Source organism: Ammospiza caudacuta, chromosome 6, assembly GCF_027887145.1.
Source record: "Ammospiza caudacuta isolate bAmmCau1 chromosome 6, bAmmCau1.pri, whole genome shotgun sequence".
NCBI lineage: Eukaryota > Metazoa > Chordata > Aves > Passeriformes > Passerellidae > Ammospiza > Ammospiza caudacuta.
In genome coordinates this window covers 50,086,198-50,108,797 of record NC_080598.1, presented here as the reverse complement: position 1 = coordinate 50,108,797, position 22,600 = coordinate 50,086,198, and the positions used below count along the sequence as shown (strand labels likewise).

Sequence of the window (22,600 nt, the reverse complement as noted above, 5' to 3'; positions counted from 1 at the left end):
AGAGCCTAGGGAACTGGGAAAGGAAAATAATACTGTGTGTGGCCTTTGCACCTTATTTCCAGCCTCTCATCAGCATGCAGCACTCAGTGTGAACCTGCTGGACACCAAAATGTCACAGGATGCGGCAGCCAAAATGCTCTTGATCAGGGCTTTTCCGAGGTTGCCAGAATTGCTTCTGGATCAGTGCCTCAGTACAGCAAACTGTGTTCTCAGCAAACTGAGCTCTCAGTTTTCTGGTCCCAAAAGAGCAAATTGTGTGTTTCAGAATTGCTGCAAATCAAACCAATACACTTAACTCACTCCAAAAATTGGCTTGATCCAGGCAATACTCCCTAGAACACACAGAATGTGGGGCCTTCTGTCACTCAGTTCAGCAGGGTCCAGATTTCTCCAAAAAGTTAACATTTGTAGGCACATGTCTGAAATTTTAGATTTTCAACAATATATATGAGAATGTTTCACATCTACTAGTCATCTGAGAAAAAAAACAGCAATCACTCTTGTTTATATAATTTATTGATAGTGTACATATTTTTATATAGTGCATTATAATACTGAGTGCTATAATCTTTATAAATGCTGAGTTAACTATTTTTTAAAATTCTCACAACAAAAATAATCAAATATCATGCCAACATTTTGTAACAAATTATCACATTAAATCCATTTGGATTTCATGACATGTTTATCTGTACAATGGACCCCATATCACAGAGCATTCACAGTGCATAAGGTCACAGTCATTGAAAAAATAAGTAACATGAGAGATTTCTGTTATTTACAGTTTACAAACCCATCCCTTTCTGTTTTCAAAGTAAGCAGTTCTAGAAAGTTTTCATAATATTTAAAGAGGTATTGCACCTCTGAAGGGTGCACTGCAAATACGAAACACAGGTTTTTAAAAGGTTCAGAAGTTATTTTAGTGACCATAAACGCTTTCAAAGAATTTCTTGCAATGGAGGAGATACCATGAGCCAAATTCTATGCTCAGTTCCACTGATACTAATTTGTGCCAACTACCAGGACACTAAGGAACACTGGCACCACTCCTAAGAATGTGAAGGCAAGAATTTGGTCATAACTTTGCTGCAGTAACAGCCATTTGAAACCCAGGTGTCGCTGGGGAAGGAGATTTACAAGTTTTCTTTGCATACATAACTGGTATATGAATAAAGGCCATAATCTTTCTGCAAAAACTCTCTGAAAGGAAGCATCTCAGTTTTTATTGATCTTTCTAGAGATTATATCTGTCTGGTTTTCACATTTTCTGATACCTATAGAATTTGCTACCATGCCTAGTGCTATAAACCAATCTTTTTATTTGTCGTTCAAGTTTATCAAGATCATCTCAGTGACAGGACAGCAATGATTGCCTACATTCTTTGTGCAAGTGAAAAAGAGAATTAAATTGCAACTGGCATTAATTTCCCATAGTTATTTCATTTCAGACAGTGCAATGGATGGGAGCAAGCAGAGCCACATGATGAACAAACTGCCACAATCACTGCACATCCTGGCTGTGGGGAAGCAGCCACACATCTCACGTGTCAGGAGAGGACTGGACAGCACAGGACTTCACGGACTTCTCTGGGGAAAAACCATCAGGACCTCACATGGGGGAAAATATGAGAAAAGTGCTCAAGTTATTGAAAAAGAGGCTTTTAAACATGTACACAGTAGGTCGGAAAGTGGAATGCACACATCAGCTGAATGACATTCCCTTCTTCAGCAGGACATTGATCGCTTGCATACAGACTTTTCCAAAAGGTTCAATGGAATAATAACAGGTTTGGTACAGAATTGCTGCAACTAAACACTGTCATTTACCTGTGTAACCATCACATAAATGTCACCATCTAACAAAAAGAAAAATGTGGCATTCAGACTCATGAAAATAGAAAGAAAATTGCACAGCAAATGTATGAGCTGCAGAGATTTTCTTCTGAATGTTTAAACACAAATAACAGAGAGATCTGAGGCTCGCAATGACAGAACATTATGCTCCAATCTTCAATTAGGAAGATTCTTTGGTTTCACCTGGCTTTCAGAGTTATTTTAGTGTCTATTTTGTATTACATACATCTGATCTTTCCTTGGCATGAATAATCAGACAGTATTTCTACAGCTTAAAGAACTCTACCAAAACCAACTAACAGTGGGACACGAGTAAATGGCATTAAAATTGAAAGAAATGCAAGAAAGGAAGACAACAAAACTCATGAGGCATTTGTGCACCTAGAGCAAACACATAATAGAAACAAGTGTAATTAAAGCAGAGTCACAAGGGAAATCAAAGAGAGAATAGAATCTTCTCTATAATTGCTAAGTATTAGATTAGTAAAGACCTTTGCCATTTGTTTACATGTTGACAGAAAGCTTACAAATATAACCTAAAACCAGAAGCTAACTTTGCTTGTTACAGCTGCAGCAAGCATATAAAAACAAAATAAAATTGGCACACCAAAGACTGAGCCAGGAAAAAGATGGTTGACTATGCTGTACCTGTTGGAAAGACTTAAGGTGCTCTTCTAGGTTAGACTTCAGCCCAGAGAGAAGCCCTTAGAGCATCAAAGAGACATTAAGATAACCATACCTAGAGCTCCTTAGATTTAGACATGCAGATCCTGAGCTTGAAATCTTTACTCAAGCAATACCTTATAATGCAGTTCAATTGTTATGGTAAATAAATGGAATCAAACACTGCTGAACACAATGGAAACATTCCCAGTTCCTTGCTAGAGAGAGGATTGCACTCCATGGGTCTGTGTGGGACTGTGCTACTCCAGGGGATCTGCAGTTCAAAGGAGCTGCTGAAAGCCCTCCTTGGCCAGCTGTAACTCAGTTTTGCTCCTGCTCATACACAAGGGAAGATGCACAGTTGAGAAGTCTGAGACAAGGAACAAGTTCTCTTATTTACAAGAGTGGAAATCTAAAGTGGTATCAGCAGAGCAGAAGTCCACAGATTCTGGTCAAATCTTTTAATTTGACAATGAAATAAAATCTTTAGACCACAAAACCAATGGAAAGAACTGGCTATGGTAAGAAACCCAGAAACCATACTCTGCTGTCATCTTAGGACACAATCCAGCAAGGCACTTGGATAGATGCTTAGCTTTAAATGGAATCAAACCTATTGAAGTTAAGCTTTGCTGGATATGGGATATCTTTTTCTGAGTTGTGTTACTTTTCAGTGTTAGTATGCTGGCAAATTTCAGATGACACTAACAGTTTTCTCTCTCACATCCACCAGCTTTCTTTTCACTCTTGAGCTGAACATTAACTTACAGAACATGGTGACATACATTCCAAACTCAGCCAGATAACTTTTGCAATGATTAGTGAAACAAAATGGCTGCAAAATTTTATAGATACAATCCAAACAGCTGCAATATAGAGCTGTGCTAACAGCACAGAGCCAAGCACAAATCACTCCTTTGCTTGACTAGAAAATGGCAACATATTTAATGGCTTCCTGACCACACAAGCTAATGTTTTTATTTTCCTTTCTTTGTGTACATGTGAAAGGCACTAGTCTGTTATTACTCAGCAATAGCCTCCTGAATTACTGATACATTCTGATGTGGGTTTATCTGAAATACAACAATTTGTCAATCACATCTTTCTTGGAACATTCAGTTTACCTGCATGGCTTAGTGTGTAACTATTTATTTTAGCATATGGACATGGACTACTTAGGAGCTTCTTGAAGTACTTCATATGATCATGTGTCATCAAAGCCCTCACAGAGCATCTCATAATTCTTTGGCAAACAATACATCCTTGGTCATGTGGTGGTGTCAAAGGAGAATCCTACTAATGTTATTTATGATGACAAGCACAGCATGATACTTGTCTCATAGCAGTAGATGCAGATGGGAACACTCCATGAAATGCAGCATTAGAATTCAATATTAATTGTCCTGAAGTGAGTTTATGTTTCAGGGAGAGCTCTAGATGACAGGAACTAGCCACACATTGTAAGGGTCGTTCTGGATTCTGTTTCTGCTAAAAGACAACACTGGTTTTCTGGAGCAGGTGATATTCAGATTAGGCAGAGTAATTTTAAATGATGTGTGAAGGACTTATGGAATTAGCAAACAAAATTCATGTATATTTGGACAGAAATTCAGCTGCTACAGAAAAAAATGGTGCCTATACTCTTCTAAAATTTCCTGGCTCAGAAATATGAGGGTACAATACAATTTTCTAGATCTGGCACTATAAACTTTGATGCCCTTATCCCTGTCAACTCAGCTGATCACCATGCATTCAAAATCAGGCTTTGGAGCTACTCTTCTATTACGTAAAGACAACTGAGCTGCCTGAACTGTGCACAGGAGAGCAAATGTTTGCTTGGAGACAGCTCTCCAAGACCACAAAAACAGAATATAGGAAAAAACCCATTTACTCAGCCTCTCTCTCTGCTCCTTTCAGTCTCATATCTAAGTCATCCCCAGATTTTCAGCAGTGAACTGTCCTCCTGAGAGACAGCAGGGGAGAGAGGAATACTAGGGAGGGCTATTCCTACAGTGGTGCAGCACTATGCTGCATTTTCACAGCTTTTCTGCAACAGAAGACTTCAAGATGAACATGAATTCCATCTCCTCAGCTTTATACTGCAGCAAAAACGTCGTGAATGCCTGGAAATGGGGTCATTGGCATACTTGAGATAAAATGTATTTACTGCCATTCTTGACTATTTAATAAAGCATTTTAGTAATGCTGTAATTGTGTCCATCTTTAGTTCTTAGCTTAATGACACAACCGTTTAATTAAGGTAAGAAACCCTAAATGGATACTAATACTGACATTTGTAACAAAATGTAAAGCAAATAACAAATGTGTTGCTCTTTTTCTCTTTAGAATCACATTGAATGGACCCAATTCTTAAAAAAACACCACCAGCAGCATACACTCCTTAATTTATTCTAAAATAATTTAAGAAATCATTTTAGTTGTAAACTCATTGCCTGGTGTAAACAGTATTCTGCATGTCAGCTGGCTAAACATAATTGTCATACATGTCAAAAGAAGGAACTTTCTGAGTAAGTGCTTATTTGCTAATATTTTATAGTAATTCTCATTGACACTTTTTTATATTTAGTCTTAATGGAAAATATTAATACATTTAAAAACACATCAACTGTTAGTTGATAGGTTTGGTTGGTTTATAAAAATTAAAAAATTTTAAAAATCTATGTATAAAGGTAACTGTGCTTCTTCAGAAACTTTATGTGATCATTCACATACAGCTTCAAAATATTTTTAAAGTTTAGTAGCAATTCAAAATATGCTGTCTCAGTGATCTGCAATTATATCACTGCTAAATTGTGGAATGTTACCCGCTATTTTAATACTCTGGGCCAGATCTTGCTGTCAATTATATCCAGAGTAATTACTTGTATCAGATTTATGCTGGTGGAAAGGATATCAAAACTTGGCTTCTACTCAGGGTTAAAAAGAAGTATATCATGCTTCAAAATTTGCATGCAATCAAATCAAGGACCATATTCTCTTGACAGACTTGCTTTTGTCAGGGTGACTCTTATCTGCACTGCTCCGTGTCAGACATTCATCTTCATTAAGCTTCTGGGAATAAGAAATATGGTGAAGAATACACCAGCTTCTTGACTGATGAAATAAGCTTCTTCCTCTCACCAATCAAACTGAATCAAACCAAATCATAATCAGGGTGGGTTTTGTTGTCAGAAAGTCTGGATTATGTTCAGCTACCACTCCCAGCTGATAACAATAACTGATAGTTACTGAGCACCCAGTTATATTTTATTTCTTTAGCTTCTTCTAAATTTACACAATGGGCTTACAATGGCCAATGCAAAGTTTCTTTTGTGGTGTAATATTTCCACAAATGTCAGTTTATATCTATGTATACAGCATTCCTTATTAACAATAAAACATATTTTTCAAGTATGAATTTCTGCATGTAAATTCTCTTCTTCGGTATGCAGTTACTCTGACTTCTAGTGTGCATCATCACAAGTGATACAACATACAACCATTTCCTCTTCTTTCTCTGCCACATTGTTCATTGAACAGAGTGATAAATATTCAGCATTGCCATCAAAAACTGTCAGTGCGGTTTCTCTATAAGCAGAGCACTTGAAGGGGGAAATGATCCTCAACAGTGCATGCCATGATATGTGCCTTGGACTTTCTGGTCCTGTAGTTTAAATATTCTGACTGAGCCAAGAAAGGATCTGAACTTGCCTCTTATCCTTCCATGGAAAATAAATGTCAAAACCAAAAGAACTATGAAGATTTTTCTCCCATCCTCTTGCTAACCGTGATGGTGGTGGTTGATTGTCTGCAGAAGGAGAAAGAAAACCACAACAGAATGCCCAGGAACAGGTCCTTTTAGAGTTCTGTTTAAGATCCATGTAGCTTTATGACAGAGCAGCAATATCCAAAGAGGAGCAAAATGCTTTGGTTGCCTTCAGCTAGCATGTTAAAAGAAAGGTATGCTCTCCTCCCATATAGGTAAAAGTGCTCGTTAGCTGATTAAGCAGGAATGACACTCAAATTATTGATGGAAAGAAGGTAGAAATGTGAAATGCCTCCTGTCATTTACAGCATGTGTAATCAGAAGAATTTCAGTGTCTCTCCTTGCTGTGGTTTAAAGTTCTTCTCGGCACATAGGGAAGTTGACAAAGGTGAAGACATTGAACTCTATCATTATCGATAAACACAGGAAAATAGCATAAAGAAGCAACACGTAGATGCCTAACTTCCTGTCAAGTTTCCACTTATTAAAATGGATTCCAAACACCTGCAAGCAAACAGAGTGTCAGTTAATAAAGTTCTGAAGGAGCCTTCTGGAAACAACCATTATAAGCTAAAAATGAGAGTCTTTTGAATTAGAGGTCTTGCAGGAACACAAAAATATACTCTCAGTATTTTACAGATCAGAAGGGCAACATACCTTGTTGACTTGGCTCTGAGTCTCAGTTGTCCTATGACTGTTTTACAAAATATTCAATGAACTAAACTAAATTAATGTCCCTCCCTCAAGTGTTCCCCTGCAAATCCTTTATGTCCCAGGAGTGCAACAGCACCAAATGCCCATTCTCAACACCTTCAAAAGAGGTGCTCTACTTGCTTATTTGCTGAGCTCCAGAACTAAGGGCTTACAAGTTACAGGCAGCAAAGCAACAAAATCCTCATGAAGGCATCTATTTTCCACAGTGTTCAATGCCTCTGAATTATTATTTTGCTCAAAACTTTCCTCTGAATTTGCTGTGGGAGGGTCTGTGCAAATCAGGGTACTCAGCAGAAAAAAGGAGACTGTAATAGATGCCTCAAACTCAGGTGATCTGGCTTCTGCTAGGAAAAGTCTCGTTTCAGAGAAGCATGAAGGGCTAGCACAGTAATGCCTCTGCATAATCCTCCCATTTTTTCCCAATGTGCTGATTAACAATATGCATGCAGCAACACCAGATACAAATGTGCACAGAACACCGGTGCTGTTTCACAGGCACTGTGCAGTGTGGCAGGCTGGGGATAAGAAATGAAAGAACACATTCTCACACCTCATAGATCAGATACATAGGAAGTTAGTAGCAGAGTGGACAGCCTTGGCCATTCTACCACTGAAGTCATGCACAGGTGATGTGAAGCTTTGTAAGACTTAGTCATGCAACAGTGTGAAATCTCCAGTGGTGACCACCTCCTCTACAACGCCTCCACAGGCAATCAGTGAAAGATGTTAGTAGAAGTGGATATTTTTATACCTTTTTGTTTCCTTATACCTGAATTTGATTCCTCCTACAGAGCGTTCCCTGGGAGTCAAGCAGGAACAGACCTTAAGTACCAGTAAAATTGACTTTTCAAACAGAATTATTGTTTCACCTTAAGAAGTCATGGGTTACAAGGGTCTCTCATGCTGAGTCACATTTAGCATGTCTCATCCAAGTCCTGAGGCTCACAGTCCTCACAGACCAGTCTTCACTAAGGGTTTAGGCTACAGCACTTGATTTTGACTGGGTTTGGAAATCAGAGAAAAGGGCAAAGGTGATGAAGCACAACAGGTCTTGTCTCAGCCTAGAGACAGGCCAGGGTATGGACATAGGACCACAGACGTACTGTTGGATTCAAAAATTTCAACACTGCCACTGAAATCCACGGGATCTACACATATCCAGCATCTCTTGCACCAAATGCCAGATTGCAGTCCTCACTGAGGACAATGGTAGCTCTTCAACTTATGGTAGTGCTAGAAGAAATCAATGCTAAGTATTTCTATTTTATCCTTCCGTAACAAGTAAATACCTAACAAGTATTTTCAAATTGAAATAATTGTAGATGCTCTAATACTTACAGTTAGTGCCACTGATCCTAGCAAAAGTGCAACTGAATAAACCAATCCTTTGCTGTTAATTTTAACCTGTGGAAATCAGAAAATACTTTTAAAATGCTGACCATGTAACTGTGCTTTGGTGACCAAAAATCAATTTACTGATTTAAAGTCCACCTTCTGCTTTGAACAGTGCCTTACATATTTTAAACTATGCAAATCCATAACAGATGTATTCTAATGAAGAATGGGAAGATTAAGGAATCAAACCAAATGCAAAGTAATCCCATCTCCATTAAAAAAAGAAGCGAGCATTTATAACGGATTTTATGTAAAAAATCCTCAGAAGAGAGAGACATGCTGTTATTTGGTCTTAGGTACAAAAATGCTGAGGTACATGGAGACAGGTTTACTGTAAGTTGTGTAGCAAGAAAATGATGGAGCCATGAACCACCCATGGGAACAGTTTTCTGCTACACAGTGCATGTACTCCAGTTGACAAACTGGAAATTAATTGCAGCTTGTTGAAGACAAATTGCTTTCTTAACTGGGTTCCTTTGCAAAGAAATAACACCTTATTTAGCAACTAATAACATGACCAACAGGATGGTTTCAAATTTGTTCTATTTGCATGCTTTCTTTTTAGGATTTTTCAAAATAGAATAAAAGTGCAAATGAAAGATTTGCCAAGTATACATACAGTTGATCCATAATCGATCGCCATGGTCTGCAAACCCCATGGAACACCAAGTCCCACCAGAATGTCAAAGACATTGCTCCCTACTGTATTGGATACTGCCATGTCACCAAGGCCTGCAGAGGAAAAAAAAGAAACAACTCTGATAAAATCAAAGTACATGGCTATTACTATGTGCACTGGAGCAAGCTAAAGGGGAATGATCTGCATTGATCCAATCCCCCTTGAACTGGCCAGAGTATCTGAGGTAGGGAGACAATTTCCATAACATTGGCCTGACTTCTAAAAAAAGTGTGCAAAAATTGCTCACTCCAACTACACCTTCCTTGTGTCTTGCAAAGCCTTTAGAGGGTGGGTGGTAGCCATGCAGCACCTGAGGTCTATGTCAAAGTCTTGTTCTAGGTAGTCTGCAGCCACAGGGAGAAGATTATGTACTGGATTTACTATGTGGATTTGTGACCTTTGCATCATGTGAATTAAGAGAGATCCTGGAAATAACTAACCAGATAATAGTCAAAGATATTATGCACTTCCATGGGGCTTAATCAGTAATAATTTCACTTCAAAAACAGCAAAATACTACAGGAAAGGAAAAGAAAGGTAAATGGTGGTAAAGTACCTAAGTATTATTCAAAATCTACTTCTAATGCTCACCACTGGCTGGCATCTCATTCAGCACCAGTGTCAGTGGATAGAAGGAAGGCAAAATTCTTTCTGTCCCTGCTAACTTCCCTTAGACCTGGCCTAAGTATTGAATCACTTCCACTAAGTGAATACTGGAAAGGAAGGAACTGAAAAGGAACTGTGACATAAATGGGACATGTCCCAAATATAGTTTCAGAATAAACAGAGTGCAGACAGACAGTACCATACCATAAATACATGATCTGCAAGGTAATGCTTTGGATCTCATTATGGTAGTGTCCATCTATACCTGTCTGCATTCTGGCAGTGAACAATCCTCGAATTCAAGCAGTGCAAACTCCCTGTACTGTCTTTAAAGGCATTGGGCTCCTTTTTGTCAATCTAGTGCTTACCTTAATTTTCAGAGAAAACAGTCTTTGCAGAAGAACCAATCTAAAGAAACAGTCTGTTGATTTAAAAATGCAACATCCTCCTTGTTCCTGAAAAAACCTGTTCACTTAAACTAATACACATGCAAAATAAATTTAGTAGGAAGGCGGTTCCATAATAATTTGGAAAAATATTTACTTTAAATATATAAGACTTTTCAAGTAAGCAACATTTAACAGCACTATTCCTATCTCAAATTACAAAGGTGGGGCTTTTGAGTACTTAATTTATCATTTAAAAGCCCTTCTTGTTTGCTCAATAATGTGTGCTGGAGATACCATTATCTGATAAAAAAAAGGCTATGGGAATTGAAATACTGGAAAAGAATAAAATTAGGTCTTTTTCTTATTCTACTGCTGTGCAGAGGATCACACTGTCAGCCCTAATGTTTTTCAACAACAGGAAGGGATGCTGCTACCAGCATTTTACAAATAAAAAAGAAAGCATGATGAAACTTAAAATTAAAAGATGAGAAAGCCTTTGACAATTTTAAATGAACAGCTGAGGAGAATGTAGATGTCAGTAATCCAAAACTCTTTCCAGTGCAGCTATTCATGTGTTCCAGTGGGAAAGAGGTCTGCATTTAGATGAGAACTCTGCCTGGAGCAACAACACTTCTGCCAGCTCTCAAGGCAGTTCACTTCCTTGGATTTGAGAGGTCTTCTAGAAAATCAGTACAAGTTTTACATGGGAAAGTGCTGGTCAGTGCTACTTCTTCAAAGTAGTATTTAATAGCTGATATTCTAGTTTTGTCTATGACTTTTGTCTTTTTACCCTGACTGAAACATGCATGGGACATCTGAGGTTGAATTACCCTCTAGAATGCTAGAATGTCCCACATCCCAATAAGCAAAAGACAATTTTTGGTTCACAATAATTAGCAAATAGCTTTGGCTTTTAATGAGGTTTTCAAACAGTAAAAATTAAAATAAAATTATAAAATTGCATTGACAATTTGTGTGTACGGAGGAAACAATCTCACATATGTAAGATTGCAGTTGTGCTTCAGCAGACACATTACCTTGTCTTGCTACTATTAAGCTGGCCATGCAGTCTGGGACACTTGTTCCTGCAGCCAGGAAAGTAATGCCCATGATCACATCTGGTATCCCAAGGGTGTATCCAATCACAGTCACCTGAACAAGGAGGAAGGTAGATTAACTTATCGTATTTGGAAAGTCTCCTCATTCCAATGAGGAGAGTATGCCAGTTGTGGTATACTGTTTAACTTTGATTTCTGGTGTGGACTCTAACAGGAATAGACTCAGAATAATTATCCATTTCTGCAAATTAAATACTTGTGGAATAACCAGCATAAAACCAACCCTGTGCAAAGGAAAAGTACTTTGGGTTATATTATTCAACATTCTGTGGACAAACAAAATCTCCATTTCCTGTTGTATTAACATGACATACTGCTGTTTTAAAGAGATACAGTAAAATCTGTGGGTTTGGGGTTTTTTTTTGGTTTCCACAAATGGCAAGATTCTCACTGGTTCTCAAAAGGACTGCAACCAATATTATATTGTAATATAGTGGCAAAGATATAAAGAACTTATTATAACCTAACACATGAAGAAGGAACTATTTTCTTGTGTGACTTCTCACATAATCCTGAAGGGAGCATGTCTGGTTACGCTGTCCCCTGATACTCCAGATGCAGCTTGAAAAGAGCTTAAGGAATCACTGAGGATTGCAGCAGAGCTCTTAGAAAGGACAGGGAACTGTATTTAGCTGGAACATCCAAAGAGGATGAAAAAACATCAAGAAAAGGCAGCAGAAAAGGAACCAGGCTCATGTGAGAGAAGACTGGCCCAGGGACAGACAGCTGTTTCCCTGCTGACACTGCTAAGGATGGAAGTGTTCTAGGCTACGTGTTGTTTTCTTGAAATAGTTTGCCAGTCCATCACATGAGAAAAATTGGACCCTACACTAAAAAAAAGGTGTATTTTAGGAACTCCACTGACAGTCCTTACCTTCAGGGGCAAGCAGAGGCCCAGGAAAAGAAGTCAGCATGAGTCTCTTGCTGAGACTGGTAACAAGGTACTGTGGCCCAGCTGCCTCTGAAAGCAGTATGGGCTGCAGCCTTAATGAGCACCTCTCTCACTTGTGAAGGGAATATCTATATATGGAACCAAGGTGCACAGTATGAACTTCCAAAGGACATATAATAGGATACAAATGTGTGCCTTTGGCTGGCAAATGAATTTCTTAAGCACAGTCTATGTTAGAGGATTGGTTTACAATGCAAAAATTATATAGAAAGTTGCAAAAAGTACACAGAAAACACAATCTTTCATGAGAGGAAACAAAGTGGTTTTCAAATGCCTGACAGGCATTTGAGGAAAATAGATGTTCTCCAATACCTTCCTGTATTGTATTATACCCTATACAGTAAAGGCCCAATTATTTCTGCAGAACAAAAGGCAGCAAAAATCTAAAATTATAATAATTATTGTATGAGGTGAAGAGACTGCACTACAATTACATGCCTTTCTTTGACAAATGCACAGAAGGTTTTTACATACTTTGAGATGCACATTTCACTCAGTATGAAGTCCTGCTACATACACTTACCATCCACACCATGAAGTAGGAGAACAAGGCAATCCAGAGAGTGGACAAGACAAATGTCAGCATAAAGCACCTCTCCCAGCGTGGTTTGCTGCAGTTTGGAATTGTGGCAAACAGCACAAATATCAACGGCCATGTCAAAAGCCATTTAATTTTGTTCATTTTTCCCTCTGCAGGACAAAGGAAACAAACAGTTGAGCTTTCCCATCACTATGCCAGGCTCAGTTACACCTCTTTCAGCAAAGCAGATGATCCCAGAAGGATGTTTACAATCACGCATGGCAGCTCATTTTCCAGGGTACCTTTAAACTATACTTGGCCTTGTCACTTTCAGCCAAGTTCTGCATGCTCATCCAGAATCTTCTTATGGTTAAGCCTACCAAGATCTAAGAAAATCCATGGAAGAATTACAATGATTTAAAATCATAGCTGATATTAAAACAAAAATTAAGTCAGATTTGCTGGTCTTTCAATTGTATTACCACTAATCCAGAATTTAAAAAAAAAAATCAACAACAAAACCAACCAACCAAAAACTCCACCCTATCACCTTAATAGAAATACCAAAGTCCAAGTGGTGAAAATAACTTGCACATTCTGCGCAGCAACAGAAAACAGAAGCACAAGACCCAACCTACGAACGTGACAATATTTTTTACATGCCTTATTGTTCTAACTTGGGCAGAAGTTTAAATAAACCAATACTTAGAAGATCTAGATTTGTTGAGTCTCTATCTGCATACAATACCATCTTGAAATGGTAAAAGAAAACTTCTGGGAAAAGAAACAAGGGAGTTACCTCCCTTGTACAGGTCTCCAAAATCAGCAGGCGAGAAATACCCAAGAACTGTAATTGCTGAAGACTGGTAAACATCTAATCATTTGTTTAAAATTTACAGTATTGCAAATGTAATCTCAATACATAAAACAGTACTATTTTATAGCTGGGCTATAAGTTAATGCAGTACTATTCACACAGTTCATGAGGCATCCTTCAAGCAGGATGACAAATTTGTCTCTCAGGTTGAGTGAGAGTATCACAACCAACATCGTGGCCATTTTAGCTTGGGCTTTCTTTCCATTGTGTTTCCATCCAAGTAGGGGTTTCCATAATTAACTCATGAGGTTATGCTTGAGATCTACTCAAATATGCTGTTTTGAATAAAATCATTGATCACATTGAAGGAAATCATCAGGTACATCTTTCAGCAAAGTTATTTAGCTACATTATAAAGAACATTTACTAACTAGCTCATATCAATTTCACCAGTCATTTTCTTTCAGCAAAGACTTTGGGATTTAAGATGTATTTAACAGGAATTTTTGTTAGTGATTTCAATTGGATTGAACTCAGCCGTCTTGACCAATGTGCACCAGGTTGCAATGAAATTAAATATTTAACATTTAAAAATTAATAATACTTTTATCATTTATGAAGCTACTTCCTAGTTTAATTTGAATCCAAATGTCTTTATTAACTTATTTTTGTATATATTCTAGAACTATATTTTCTTGCTTGAGTTATGAAATAGCTTTTTAACTTGAGATTTTCTTGTGAATTTTGAGATGCCATCAACTCCGCAAGAAATCTTAGACTAAGCTTTGCTCTTTAGTCCCATTTATAGCTTGTGGCTGTGGAACTCCTAATGCATAAAACTACTGAAGTGTCCCAGGGTCATTTCTAATTCTAGACTTTTGCATGTCACTGAGGATCTATTACAGATTTTACAGGGAAGATCTTTTTCTCTCTGCTTATGTATACTTCTGCACAGATTTTTTAAAAACAGTTATCTATTGCCTGTTCTGTCCAGGAAAGGACACTTCTTGGCTCACTTCTCCCTTTAGTTTTTAACAAGGCTGTAACTATTTTACAAAATATCCTATGGTGGTTTATACATGCTCCTGCTTAATTTGTTACAGTCTGGATTACTTAGAAAGTTAATTTTTACTCTGTGTACTAAAGTTGTTCAGCTTGGTTCATAGTCCAACAAGTCAGCATGGCCTAGGCCAGTAACACTCTCACCACATAATCCCAAATGCAGGGTCAGTGGATGACTGATTGAAAAAATTGTGGATCCAATTCTGACCTGTGTGGGTGTAATTTGACTGACTTTGGTGCTGCTACACATAGGCAGTGCCTTTTCTCTTTTCAGTAACATAAATAAAAGAAACAGAACCACCTTAAGGACACATAGAACCTCTGCTGGGGAATACATTTTGTCTGGGATCCTGTTTAGTATCCTGAATTACTCAAACAAATGCTTAACTGAGAACGCATAGTGCCTTACCACTGGCACAGCTCTGTTTGTTCATTTCCAAGAAAACCTAATTACTAGTGGAGGAGGGCTTGCCTTTCCATTATCTTTGCTGATTTTGAATGGATGTGTGTCAGATTAAAATTCCTGGCTCTATTAGTGGTGATGTTTTCCCCACACAATGTCTTGAGTTGAAACTGCTTAGCTAGATGGTTTGTGGGAGTGATATTTGCATTCCTTACATGGCAACAGGCTTGAGACTTTGGGGAAGAGCAGAGTGTAATTCTGGAGTTTGCTGGGTTAACAAGAGAAGCCCAGTGGCCATTTGCAGTTAGCCTGGAATACTTTGGAACCACGATGGCCAAAGCAGCTTACTTGACACATTCTGCATTGGCTTCTCTTTTGTGTTTTGGTTTTCTAGCTTTTATAAACTTTTATATAAATCTTAAGTATAGTTTGCCTTGGTTTTACCTCAGGCCTTTTCATTCAGCTCCTCCTGTCCTGGGTCATGGAACTTGTGTGGCACAGAGGGGTAAAGAAGTCTACTCCTATGCTGTAACTTGGCAGTTTTTTAAGACTTTCGAGTACATTTAGCAGCAACCTCAATGAAGTGAACTTTATTTCTTCAGGAAACTGATGACTTTATTCATTTCACCTGGCTTAGATGAATGCACAGCTAGAAGATGCAAAGTATTTTTTTTTTTAGTTCTTTTGAAAGTACTTTTGCTGTTCTGTTGTTTTGGTTTTGACCACCCACTCTAAAAGAATAATTAAAAAGATTTAATGATAAAGATTTTACAGTGAAGTATGCTTAATAGCTCATGACAAATTGTTTTACAACTCTTGAGTAGCTCCCTAGTACATCTGCAAGGAAGAGAATGATCATTCCCATTCAGGCTCTTACTCAATACACAGCTGTTCTGTCCCATTACAAGACCCCAGCACAGTTGTTTTACAGTGGTACCACCCACTCCTGTGAGCCCTGGGTTTAAAGGTTCCTGCAGCAACCCACACAACTGAGGAAAAGTGTATTTTGCATCCCTCTCCCCTCCCAATAATGAAAGAATATTACAGAATATTATTACAGAAAGCAACACTGGTCTACATTTTGTTCACAACACTGCTGTAAAACAAGAAGATGAGGGTTTTTTTGCAAGGAGTTGTTTTCACTACTTCATACATCCATTTTTTTCTGTTTCCACAGATATTTGGAAGCCAAGCATGCCAAGTATTTCAGAGAAGTATCATTACAAAAGAACTTGATTACAATGTTTCTGAAAACAAAGTGGCAGCCCTACAACAAAGAGCTCTGCTAATTTTCAACACATTCCTGGGCTAGTCATCTTTCCAGGTGTTATGCTCACAATAATTACTTTCACATACAGATAGTGTGTCCTGTTGAACAAAGCCAGCAACATATCACAGCACTGAGAAGAAACAAGTATTTCCTTAAGGAGCTAGAGAAAATACTTTCTACAGAAAAAAACAGAGTCCTATTTGCAACACTCTCAGGCAGCTGAGAGGAGCTCAATATAAAAGTGTGAAATGACATTTGTGTTTACCTTGAGACCAGAAGTGTAATCTTGAAGTAAATGCACTGATTGACCCCACTAAGTGGTTTTTGGTTTGCAATTTTAGTCTGCAACATGGAGCAGCCTTGAATCACACCAGTAGAACCAGAGGTACAAAATTAAAAGTGCTCCAAGTAATAATGGGTATTTTATCCAGGGGACCAAGCTAGAGCTAGTCTGAAACAGAACTTCCAAAGGCACACAGTGCCGGCAGCCCATGTCCTTGTAAATAAGCTGCAGAGAAAACACTTTTTCAAGTAAACAGAGTGGAGTCTGTAACTACACCATTAGGAATCACATCAAAGTTATTGTAGCTAGTTAAATTTGACTGCTTTTCCACTTGGTTTTCCCTTTAAAAGCATGTCAGCCAAGCACAGATCTCAGCTCCAAACATGACTTACTTCAGAACATGCCTAAAGCTTCCCAAGTGAAAGAAGCATCTCCTTACACAAAGAAATGACTGATCCAAAAAAATATAACATCTCTGAAAGGCATGAATCTAACTGGCACACAGGAGCTTCATAACAGTATGTTTGTGAATTCCTATAAATATCTTAAGGTCACTTGAAAACTGGGAAAGGTATTGTCTAATTGAAATGAGAAAGGCTTCCTGAAGTTTCCTACTGATTGCTGTTTTTCCAGGGATTTTTTGTTAATGGTAAACTTAAAGTAGAAATGAGGCACATCCAGGATTGCCTAAGAAGATTACTGCTGCAAACTTTTTTCATGCTTCACTTAATTTTTAATTTTTTTAATTCCTTTTTTATCTTTTTAAATCTCTCTATCATTTTTTCATTTGGGAAGGACAAAACTCAACCAACCAAACAAAAATCTCAACATGTTTTTTCTCCAATTAAAAATGATTTTCCAAACACCTGTGCCCTTGGTTCTAATTAAGCTTTGTATTTACAAAGATGAATTTACACCCACATATTATCAATATCAAGTCAGTTCTCAACCCAAAAATGTGTAAAAGTAACACATATGCCTCTAAACTAGGAACTCTGTAATAACCCAGACAGCAAGTAAATTTGTTAGAAAATGCTGTTCATCAGAGTTCACACTGATTGGAAAACTTCAATATAAGTAAATAAGAATTGGAAAACTTAATTAGTTTCTAGTCAAGTCCAGTATTCAAAACACAACAGAGAAATACAAATTTTTCTCCCAAGTATGGTACACAACAGAGAAAAAAAATGAAGCAGATACAACAAACTAGATCTAGTGTGAATTTTCCAACAGGATTATTTTCTACAAAAAAATATCTGTTGCAAAATAATAAAAAAAATTGTTAGAAAATGGCTTTCAATTCTTCATTAGGAAAATTAACACAGCAGCTGACTCTTCACCTTCTTGGAAAATTCTTACTGATTCCAGCTCTGCAAATAATGTATAAATTGTGGAGGCAAGAGATTCTCTGTATGAGCACACTAGAAATAGGCTATGTAGTGTGTAAAACAGTACCCAAGGAGGCTTCCAAGTAGGCAGCAGACAGAATAAAATATTTTTATTGCAGCTCTCCTGCAACAGACCTTTGGAAATTTTTTCTTCCTTTGGAAAATACCAAGGTTTTACTTCTCATCCTCATCCAAAACAGACTATTTTTCAACCTACTGATACTCTTCTCAGAAGTTTCATTTTCCAGAATACAAGTTCCAAATTCCAGACCGTGAAATCTGTCCAAAACAACTCAGATTTCTATTTTCAGCCTGTGCCTTTACCACGCTTTGAATATTTGGATTTATGCCAATAATCTTCTCCTAAATACACATTTTTGGTACAGAGGAAACTGGTCTAACAAAAAAGAATTTGCTCCAGTACACAGAAATGAGCTTTACTCTCAGAGTTACCATAGGTTTCCACCAGACAACATTCAACAAAAGTAAGATGTAACTGAACAGAGGTACCCCCCATATCTTGTTAGAATTGTCTGAATTTTGGCCTGGTTTATTCTGTATGTTTTAACCTTGCTGTCTAACAAAGAGCTACAGCCTCCTGAGTGCTCAAGCGAGGTGCACTGGGTTTGCCTTGTCCACTGTGTTTCCAATAAAGGAAGACACCAAGTGAAGTGAGTATGAGCCAGGTTCAAAGTAAGTAAAAGGTTCTTCTCAAAACCACGAAGCTCCTTCCCAAAGGATGTTGTGTGTGTTAAATGTCTGCAAAGATTCAATGAAAATTAGACATTAACATTAGGTTAATGAAGAAGAAACACACTGAGGAATTTTAGATCACAATTTTACATCCAGACCAAGAAGTTCCTTGAAGTGAAAACAGCTGAACATCAATTTGTCCTGTCTCACTCTTCCCCAGGCTTCTTCATAAAATCGTGGCAGGAGTCAGAACATTGAGACAAATGTTTGTTTTGACCAAGTACAAACATTTTACATGGTTTTAGTAGATACTGTTAATTTTTTTGCTTCTATCCCACAAGTTATTTTTGTATTTTGGATCCAAACAAAAATGGATAGGATTGCTAATCTCCTTTATTGCCATCTCATTTTAGCTCGAGGAATTATTATTCCTGTTTTAGCTAACACCATCATGACTTATATAAAGCATCCATGCTCCAGTTCTGTAAGAGAAGTAGTTCTTCCTTCCTGTGAAATGATCAGGAGCTGAGATCACAGAGTATTTTAAAGGGTGCTGAACATGTGACAATGGAAGGGATTTAAGCATCCATTAAGAGCTGCATAGAAGTGCTTTTCTGAGTCTGGGCTCTAAAAGACCATGGAGCTATGCAAGGGCTTTAACACACCATTTTGTTGTCAACATATGCCTGCCCAGTTTTGTCCTATTTTGTTCTGATCTGTGGGGTGTGTTTTTAAAGTTTAAGACCTGTTTTCAAACAACTGTAATCACATTGTAAAGCTTCAATTGAGCCTTTCTCTTGGGAGATAATCATCAACATCTAAAGGTTAGGTCAAGGAAGAAATTCCTCTTCTATAGATAATGTGTTTTTCCCACACAGAAACCAAGGCAAAGGCTGTTTGAATGATATCATATGCAGTTCCCATAAAAACTGTATGTTGTCTCCTTTTTCAGGACGTGAATCTCTCTGGATGTTTGACAAAGGGGATACATGAGGCTGTTCTCATGTAACAACTATATTCTCTCTTTCTGCTTGCTAAAGCCCTACACTTTTTGCTGAGCACTCCTGTTGACAAAGAATAAAAAAAGAACAAAATGTAAAAAACGCATTTTGAGACGAGAAATTATAATTTCTCATCAGATTAAACTAATTCAGAGACGAAACTTTATACTTCACTTCTGTTTCAGAAAAAACCACAAACTTCTCTTGCAAAAGTATCTAGAATACTCAATTTGAAGAAAGTAAAATCCCAAATTCGGCTAAAGAACGTGACTACAGAACAGCACAAAAAAGGGGTTGTGCCAACTCACAGCCTTTGCAGCTGCAGCTCCTGAAATAAGAGAATGGATTTTTTTACCTAGGACACCACAACCAATTGAACAGAAAAGTCATATTGAAAAGTGAAAGCCTATTCTTCAGAGAACACTTTCCAGTACTGAAAAAATACATGAACTTCAGATGTTTAGAAAATGTATGTGTCTTATTCCCAGACTGAAAATAAACCAAAGAAGACCAGAGGGGATTCTTGGACACTCTCTGCAAGCTACCTTTTCTCTGAAGCCAGTTTTCAATGTCCAGATTTTTTTAGGCTACTGATTGTGCCACAGTACTTAAACAACAACAAAACGTGATGCTGGGTCCTCCCAATTTCACCAAACTCATTAAAGTAGTGCTTTAGAAAGCATAATGAACGAATTCTCAGCCAGAACATATGAGTTGAGCAATGAGAATCCAACCAATGGATAATCCATCCCAGACAAGAGGAGTGACTATACCTGAAGGTAATGATGAAGATTTTATGCAACCACTTATTCAGTTTTATGCAACTCTCTTGAGCTCATGTTGAACTTTTGCTCCATTCAGTATGAATTGAATCACCAGTGATTCCACTCTGGCTTGTTAAACCTCACTTTATCTTTAAAGACTTTCTCAAAAATGCAGAAAAAAATGCATTTAAAGAGGACCAATGACATAACTAATAACTCCCTCTTTAGTTCAAAGTATTTTGTCTATTGTGAATGTCACACACTTAGGTAAATTCCAGATAAGAGCTTCCTATGTTTTATTCATCAAAAAGCTGCCTGGAAAGTAAGAAGAAATGCATGATTTCACTACCCTAATCAAAACTTCTATCCAAGAACTTGTTACAAACCATTTCAGTTTAAAAGTCGTCTTTGCCAACAGAGGCAAGGGTGGTCAAGGTTTGGAGCAGAGTGCTCATGGCAGCAGTGGAATCACTGTCTCTCTAACTTGGGTTAGCGGTGGACACGGCAGGGCTGGGTTAATGCCTGCACTCAATGATCTCAGAGGGTTTTCCCAGCCTTAATGATTCTAGAATTCACTGATGTTTTAGATGGTTTGTGGAGACCTTTTTCCTTTTCAAGAGCTGTTTATTAGTTTCTGTTGTTATTATTATTATTGTTATTACTACTACTCTTATCATTAACATGCTCATGTGCACAAGCATATTGCTGACTTGGATCCTGTTAGTTCACCACACAACACTTTTTTTCACTATCTCATGAATGACCAGAAGCTCATCTAATGGGCCTATCTTCAGTGAATTTGTTTGCTTCCATTCTTCACTCCAATTCATGCAAGAAGCTCCTGTGGGAGCACAGTAAAACAGGAAAACATACACCATCATCTAATCTTCACACAGTATGCTTCAATGTTGGTTCAATCACAAACATCTCTTCTACAACGACAGCCACTGAAGCAATGAGATCACTAAGAAATTAGACATAACATGGAAAATGCTTCTTTTTCACTGGATGTGGTGTTTATTCCTGCCAAGCAATTCTTACATTAAACAGTAATTATGTGACAGGCTACATGTCTGTAAGGGCTGATCTAATCTCTGCTGTCTAATCTCCAAAGCATTTGGGCAGGAGTCAACCTGCAATGTGCCAAGGGCACCAGCACAAGACATTGGTTATAGACAGCCCTTTACACCAAAGAATTTCCAAAAAATTTTAAAAGGTGAATACTTTTGCATACAGCTATTCTAACAATTTTAAACACTCTCTCTCTCCCTAAATATCTTTTACTCTTCATCCAAGAAGCCTCCCTCACTACAGTCACTAGAACAATTTATTATAAATTTATATGCCATGGTGCATCTGGCTTAGCAATTTCCAGCAAGTCATTATTAACTGCTGACTTCAAAATTATTTGTAGTAATTTTGAAGTATTCATCAGGTCATTCTGACATGTTTCAGTGTAAACTTCTCTTTCCTGTTTTCCCTTCACCTCTGGCAAATCAGCACTTCTACCATGGCTGTCCATAATGACTGGAAAACACTTTCCAAAGATCTGCTTTTAGTCACCCAGCCTCCAGCCCAGTTTTACTGTCAGCAAATCCATCCTTCAGATAGTCAAACCTGTCCCTTTCCTCCTCTCTACCCACATATGTTGTCTTTCTACATCCCAGCATTTGGCATTTTAATTACCTTCTTTTTCAGGACTATAAACATCTAGAAAGTAAGCCTTACCTGGCACTGAAAATGGAGTTAGACTGTCCTGTTCATTCTCCTCTTCTTGGTTCCCCACAGGGATGTTTCCATTTTCAATATTCTCCTGTCTCCTGTTCTGAAGTGCTTTGCTTGAGCCATTGGCAGATTGGATTAACCGCTGGCGCTGCAGTGTCAAAACACAAAACTGCCACAGTTCAGGAAGTATTTACTTGGTAACATCTGAATTTTGCTCTCTGTCCAGTCCCAATCACATGAGCCATGAAGTTTCTCCTCAAAGCTTTCCTTTTGGTCAACAACAAACCTGTCAGTGGCCTACCTATCTTCAGCAGGCATCAGGCTTCACCAGGTTAACCATACGCTTCAAAATTACTGGCAGGAGTCTTCCAAGCCATGATGGAGAAGGTTGTAACATTTGTTGTTCCATCCATGTTTGAACCAATGTGGTATTCTAAAGCACTTCTCACTCAACAGTTCCCACTCACACCAGCAATAGTACCATAATTAAATGGTAACACTCAAGACACCTCTGCACAATTAGAGCTGGCTTATGAAT

General features: G+C 37.9%; 1 protein-coding gene across 1 annotated transcript in view; it reads right to left on the bottom strand.

Annotated features, from left to right (window-relative positions):
• Positions 1–542: 542 nt before the first annotated feature.
• The window catches only part of SLC24A4 (solute carrier family 24 member 4), a 74,719-nt gene continuing 52,661 nt past the window's right edge, over positions 543–22,600 (bottom strand). Inside the window, exons 11-16 of the mRNA XM_058807215.1 lie at positions 22,066–22,210; positions 12,660–12,826; positions 11,104–11,218; positions 9,012–9,124; positions 8,336–8,401; positions 543–6,787 (exon numbers count right to left, since the gene is read on the bottom strand). Coding sequence (XP_058663198.1) covers positions 6,635–6,787; positions 8,336–8,401; positions 9,012–9,124; positions 11,104–11,218; positions 12,660–12,826; positions 22,066–22,210 — 759 coding nt within the window. The 3' untranslated portion in view covers positions 543–6,634. The remainder of the gene's footprint in view (positions 6,788–8,335; positions 8,402–9,011; positions 9,125–11,103; positions 11,219–12,659; positions 12,827–22,065; positions 22,211–22,600) is intronic.